The sequence below is a fragment of the Lolium rigidum genome, unplaced genomic scaffold (genome assembly GCF_022539505.1).
Source record: "Lolium rigidum isolate FL_2022 unplaced genomic scaffold, APGP_CSIRO_Lrig_0.1 contig_45531_1, whole genome shotgun sequence".
NCBI classification, from domain to species: Eukaryota; Viridiplantae; Streptophyta; class Magnoliopsida; order Poales; family Poaceae; genus Lolium; species Lolium rigidum.
This window is the reverse complement of record NW_025900620.1, coordinates 112,353-118,828: the sequence shown is the minus strand read 5'-3', so window position 1 is coordinate 118,828 and position 6,476 is coordinate 112,353. Positions and strand designations below refer to the sequence as shown.

The following is a 6,476-nucleotide window of genomic DNA, read 5'->3' as shown; positions in this document are numbered from 1 at the left end:
AATTCTGCAGGGGTTTCCCTAAACAATCGGCGCAGCAGCACGGCGTGCTCGGCCGGCCGGCACCTCCAGCGCGGCCGGCCCGGCAAAACAAAAGCCCACCACCGGGGAATGTAGAGCCAGAGAGATCCGAGGCGGAGACCCGCACCATTCCTCCCACGCGCCATTTTTAATTCGCCGAGAAACAAACCACGCCCCGCCCCACCCTGCTGCTCTCCACTGCCCTGCTCCGCCCTGGCGCGCTCGCCTGCGTGTCCATCCTCGGGGAATGCGACGGCGCGGCAGCCCACCATGCCTCGCCTCGCGCCCGGGCTAGGGTTCCCCGCCGCTTCCCCCGCCGCCGCCGCCGCCGACCCAGCGACGGCCGAGCGCCGCCACCCCCACTCCCGGCGGAAGAAGCCGCCGCCGAGGCGGAAGCGCCCCGCGCCGCCACCAACGGTAATAACCCTTATCCCCTCCCCCGCATTACATGCCCTTCGTCCCCGGCATGGCACGCGAGTAGGCAGGCCGCCGGATTATTTTAGTGCGCCGCGCGCGCGCGCGGCGGTGTGAGGTCAATAGATCCGATCCAGACCACGCGCCCGCGCCCGCACATGGGGATCCGAGGTCACTGCCCGAGCTCCATCCCTCGTCCCTCCTCTGCCTAACTGCCTAAGCAAGGAATAAAGCCAGGAAAAAGGGCGAGCAGAGATTCGAAAAGAGCTTAGCGCGGCCTGACCTGCGTCCTCGCTTTTCTATCATTGCTCTTTTCGTCGCTTTCGCAAGCCGCCGCGGCGCCCTCGCCGTTCGATTTTGAGTTTTCCTCTTTGCTGTTGCCCACTGTGCGGTGCCCTGCGCGCTCCCGTCCTGAATTTTTGGTTTCTGCTGAGCCGAGCCGAGCTTCAGTCCTGAGACGCTCCCCTCCCTTGTTTGGCGCTTTTCGCAGCCGGCGGTGGGGCCACGCGGCGCGGCCGATCCAGATCCGGGACTCCACCTCCACCTCCGACTCAACGGCAGCCTCGCCTCGCGGGGCACAAGCACCGCTACCAGTCCCAGAGGTGGGTGAGCTGAGAAATCCCAGTTCCTCGCACGTTCCGCGTTCTGTCTCTTTGCAGCTAACCCCTTTCACACACGCGCAGACGAGGAGGAGGAGCACGGGGGCTACGGCGCGGCGGCGGAGGCGGACGGTGACTCCTTCTCCAACTCGCTCAGAGGTAAACCCCCGCCGAATCCGTAATGTCTTCTGTTACGTCAAGTCTGAACTCTGGAAGTGAAGTGGTTCCTCACTGTTGCTGGGACTAAGCGTTTCTCTTGTCTACCAGAGTGCCAGAAGCAGCTGCAACTCAGGGCGGAGGGAGCAGCGCCGCCACGTACGCCGGTCTCACACGAGCTCAACCCCGACACCTTCGGCGGGATCGAGCTGCTGGTGCTCTCGCCGAGGTGCCTGCTCGGTGCCACCGTGGGAGGGATGAGCAAGAGCTCAACAGCCTCATCCAGGAGCAGATCAGGCACGTTCCCGAGCCCCGGAACTCCAAACTACAGCCGGCATTGCGCCGCGGGGAACATAAACATGCAGTACCCCAAGGGGTGGAGCTCGGAGCGGGTGCCGCAGGGGAACAGGAGGCACGGGGGCAGCGGGGTCGTGCTGCCCTTCAACAACGGCCGCAAGCTGCCGTCCAAGTGGGAGGACGCCGAGAAGTGGATCCTCAGCCCCGTCTCCTGCGACGGGATGGGGAGGATGTCGGCGCCCGCGCCGCACCACAGGCGGCCCAAGTCCAAGAGCGGGCCGCTCGGGCACCCCGCCGGCGCTCCGGGGGCTTACGCGTCGGTTTCGCCGATGATTCCTTGCTTCGATGGTGTTCTGGCCGCGGCTAGTTTCGCGGCTCATTCGCCGTTCTCTGCTGGGGTTCTCATGCCTGATCATGTGCGCAATGGTGACTTTAGCAGCGGAAGAGGCAGATGTGGGGATGATGGCAGCAGTAGGTCGTATTCGGCTGAGAAGGAGCCGTATATATGGAGATCAGCAAGTACGCATGCGTGGACGGAAACACTTATGGAGGCATCTGCCTTTGCTAATATCTCAGAGGAAGCTGCACAAGTTGTGGGTTAGTTTCTTCTCTTCAGTGTCTAAAGTACTCCGTTCTATAGGAAACACATTTTTTGCTACCTCATTTAGTCTGTTCAATTAGATGCAATAAGAGAAGATACTCATCATATTAATAATGTATGGATAAGATCATTAGGTAGAACTCCTGCATGCCAATACATTGATATTAAGCAATTAGCAGATTCCTTATCTCAATCCTACAATCCTCATGTATCTCAAATCCTAGAGCCCTTTCGGGAAAAAGGCTTTCCTATAACTATTTATATGAATGGTAAGGTGCAAGAAGTTGTAATTTTCACCTTGTAAGATTCAAATAAATAGCAGAAGTAACCTAAAGCAGACCTATCTTGTGCCAATTTGTGCAATAAGTACTTGAATTTTTGCATGCTCAAATAAGAAGTTTCAGATATATGTACTGCTCAATCCTTCAGCACTGAGAGAAATCATTCTTACTATCTTTGTACCCTGTTACACAGATGATAGTTTACAGAGCCCGCAAGGTGAAACTTCTTTGATTTCAAGTCCAATCATAAAGAAAGATGTTGCTACACAAATGAGCCCCGATGACAGCATAATATCGTCCTCCCCAAAAGCGAGACATTCCTGCTCCAGCTTGCCTTCAGGACATGCTATTAGAGAGCCAAATAACCATACACCTAAAGTTGAAGTTAGGGATGTGGAGGTAGATGATCAAGTAACTGTTACCCGGTGGTCCAAGCGACACATAACACGAGGCTCTGATAAGCGATCAACAAATATTGTTGAGTGGAGGAAGAAGACTACAGAGCCTCGGGCTCCATCTTTTGATGAAAAAGAAAGAGAAAGCTGCATATCAAAGTAAGTTCTTATTCATGTTTGCTATTCTGTTTACGAGTAAACTGATTTTGCACAGTGGCTAGATTTGCACTTCGAGGTATGTCTGAGGATAAAGTGCTTTCATCGCTGTTATATAATCGGTAATCCTGTATGGCCATACTGCTGTCATAGTCCAAAGCAAGACTTCCACAAATGACTTGGTGTTCTAGAAATTCATTAAGAAATGGCCATCCTACAAGTCCCAACTTGCAGTTAATTCGATTGTATGCCCGTACATTGTACAGACTGCATGTGGTTAGGAAGGCTAACAAACCAAATATGGCAGTGGTTGCAAACGGATTGTAGATTTGAGTACTATGAGGCCTGTTGATATGCTACGTGTGGAATGTTCTTAGTGAACTGACTGAATAAGCAAGTTAACTGTGGGTTGGACAAACTTGCACAATTTGAAGTTCCTTCAGCTGGAGTCAAATGCAAATACTGGGATTGAAATACCACACTTCAAAAGTTCTGGGACCTGATTTCAGTTCACTAATTTTCTTTCTTCAGCAAACATTGGAAAAATAACATGACACAAAGTTAATTCGATGCTTGTATGTGTTTTATGATGTCATAGCATAACTTGTTACAGGTTACGAGGGTACGGACGTAGATCATGAAAGGGCTAGTCTCTTATAATTAGCAAGATGCCAAATACTGTAAAGGATTCTCTACCAATGGGGTTCAATTGATTGATGGATTAGAAATGCAATTTTTTTTTTGTGGGTGTGAAGGGATTGTATTAATTAAATTGCAATGTCATTACAATCCCTTAGAACTTAGAAGGGCATCCAGAATGGCTTTTGGCCCAGACCCTGGGCATACATTGGTACGGCCATTTAATCTACTAAACTTAGCTAACATATCACTAGAAATGCACTTACACTATGAAAATCTTGGACTTCCATTCTAGCAGAAACCATACTTTTTAGTTTTTAGCTATGTCTAAGTCATGTTCCTGTTTCTCCCAATCTCCCATTGCACAGAAGACAATTTTGTTTGTTATTCATTAACTTATACTAGTAAAGGACACAAATTAATAGATATCCTGTTGCTGATACCTGGTTATTCTTTGGTCAAGGTGCAAGAGGGAGGAAGCAAAGATCACTGCTTGGGAAAATCTACAGAAAGCAAAAGCAGAGGCAGCAATTCGGAAGTTGGAGGTATTGTTTTCTGGTTCATCAACCATGTTTGCATTATTGCTATTGTTTCTTTGGTTTTGCTACACACTTAAATGTTCTGCCCTCTGTATTACAGATGAAGCTTGAAAAGAAAAGGTCATCATCAATGGATAGAATTTTGGGCAAACTAAGATCTGCTCAAAAGAAAGCGCAAGACATGCGTACCACAGTTTCTGTTAGTGAAGATCAATGTGGTGAAGATCGATGTGCTGTGAGAGCAACCAAGAAGGCATCTTACTTGAGCCGGACTGGCAAGCCTTTCAGCTGCTGTTTCACCTATCAGGCTTGCTAGTTGTGATATAGTTGGTGTCCTACGATGAAGTAGAAACTCTTGGTGAGTTACTTTTGACCCTTAACTATTGGCTGAGTGTAGATTTGGTCCTCCAACTCTTAAACTGTGTACTTTTGGTCTCACCAAGTGACTTTGACCGCTCTAAAGCAGTGTTGACTGATACTGGTAGGCCACATTAGAGCAAGTACAATAGTCCTACTCAGCAGGCTATAAGCTAATCCAAATCAGCAAAAATCTTATGTGGAGGTGAGAGAAAGCATGAGAGAGAAGGAAGCGGGCGCTTGGTGAGTCGCCGGGCTACACACACAAAACTAGGTGCTACCATCCACATGCAGCCAGCTACTGAGCCTACAGAAGGCGCATGCCTTTGTTTGGACTGCTAACCATCTCCAAGCATGCAAACATTAAATACTTTAATATTGATTGTAGCCAACACTGTAGCCAGTCTATTGTATGGATCAATTTTTTTTGTGATGACTTTAGGTGAGATGGCATGAGCATGTAGCCAACAGCAGGCTATATTGTTGTTCTTGCTCTTAGCAGTTAAACACGGCAATGTCTGCCATGCTTGCAGTTTCTGACAGAAAATCTAATACAGGTCTTTTGAAAACTAGAAAAGGCAAAAAACAGAAGTATTATTTTGTTCTAAGAAGATACGTCATATTAAGAGTTCTAGTGCCAATGCACTGCTGCTCGCTAATGATTTAATGGTTCCTGCATGTAGTTTGATGCTTGGGAAATCATATACTTATGAAAGACCTTTTAGATATTTCAAAGTGGACTAGATAATACCAAACTGAGTGAACCTACACACTAAAATGTTTCTAGATACATGCACTTATGAAAGGTCTTACATTAGTGAATGGAGGGAGTACATTTTAACAGGCAAACAACCTTCTAGAGATTTGTTTAAACTTCTACTAATATTACTCATATATCTTTGGAACCTTGCAGGCTAAGTCTGCCTTCTGAACTCAAGTTAGACTGCAAATTGCGAAGAACAGTATCTTGCTGTTGCAGCTGGAGATTGCAGGAGTAGTTAGAAGAGAGCTTTGCACTGTTTGATGACTGAAACACTGAAGCCGAGTGTACTACAAATCAAAGTCATTGAGCAAAGTCTACTCTTGTAGCTGATGATACGGATTACTGCACTCGGTAGTCTGTATCTTCTGTTAATGCAACATCATTACACCACGTAGATCAGGAAGCCGACGTCTCGAGCTTTTTGCTAGTTTTAAACCCAGATTGATCGGCAGGTTCTCGTTCTGCCCGTTGTCTATCTTGCCATGGAACTCTGTATGCAAGCCTTGGGGGCTCTAGTGTTAGATATTGGATTGGAAATTGTGAGAGCTGCACTCTTGAGATTCCATCTTACTCTCATGTACCCTGCCCTAGCTCACCCTTGAGGGCGGATGGCCGTATATGCCAACATTTGATATTTTGAATTGCCCCTCGACTACTTTCTGTAGGGCGTGTGCTGCTTTAGAGCATCTCCAGGGCATGTGGTGTTTTAGAGCATCTCCAACAAACGTGCTATATCAGACTGCTAGACGCTGTATATTTGGATTTACAGCATGCGTTATGTAGATGCAGTGCGCGGCGCTGGCGACAGCTTTTGTAGATGCGGTTAAACTGTTGCATCGAATTCAAATGTAAAAATAAACTGAAAACATAAATGTAAAAATAAACTGAAAATATAAATATATTGCAAAGTTCAATTTGCTACAACTAAATTTAAAACTAGACTAAACTACTTGGAATCCAAGTCGAAGTTGGAGGAGCCCGGTGTTGTCGATGACACACCAGAGTCGACGTCTACTCGAAGGACGAGGAAGAGCGACGATGATCGTCGATGGGCCGACGCCATTTTTCTTCTCCCCCTTCCTCGCGGCCTTATGCTCCCTCTCCTTCTTCCTCACCGTCTGCTTCGCCCTCCTCTCCTCCTGGCCCGCCTTCTTCACCGTCTTAACCGTCGCCTTGGCCTCTTCCTTCTCGGCGTAGATGGCTTCCATCGCGGCGACGTCCTCCAGGAACTGGCGCACCCACTCTCGAGGCGCATGAGCTC

The 6,476-nt window shown here is 48.4% G+C and overlaps 1 protein-coding gene across 1 annotated transcript; it reads left to right on the top strand.

Annotated features, from left to right (window-relative positions):
* The first annotated feature begins 288 nt into the window (after nucleotides 1–288).
* On the top strand, nucleotides 289–5,778 carry LOC124681507 (translation initiation factor IF-2-like). Its single transcript, XM_047216418.1, has 8 exons — nucleotides 289–435; nucleotides 923–1,034; nucleotides 1,116–1,190; nucleotides 1,299–2,081; nucleotides 2,560–2,920; nucleotides 4,020–4,101; nucleotides 4,196–4,453; nucleotides 5,366–5,778. Exons 1-7 carry the CDS (start codon nucleotides 289–291, stop codon nucleotides 4,409–4,411), a joined length of 1,776 nt encoding a protein of 591 aa, XP_047072374.1. The 3' UTR covers nucleotides 4,412–4,453; nucleotides 5,366–5,778.
* The last annotated feature ends 698 nt before the right edge of the window (nucleotides 5,779–6,476 follow it).

Excerpts from the sequence above, each read along its gene's own strand:
- LOC124681507 (XM_047216418.1), top strand. The coding sequence starts at position 289 with ATGCCTCGCCTCGCGCCCGGGCTAGGGTTCCCCGCCGCTTCCCCCGCC. Across the intron at positions 2,921-4,019 it reads AGAGAAAGCTGCATATCAAA|GTGCAAGAGGGAGGAAGCAA; the intron begins GTAAGTTCTTAT and ends TCTTTGGTCAAG. Across the intron at positions 4,102-4,195 it reads CAGCAATTCGGAAGTTGGAG|ATGAAGCTTGAAAAGAAAAG; the intron begins GTATTGTTTTCT and ends TCTGTATTACAG.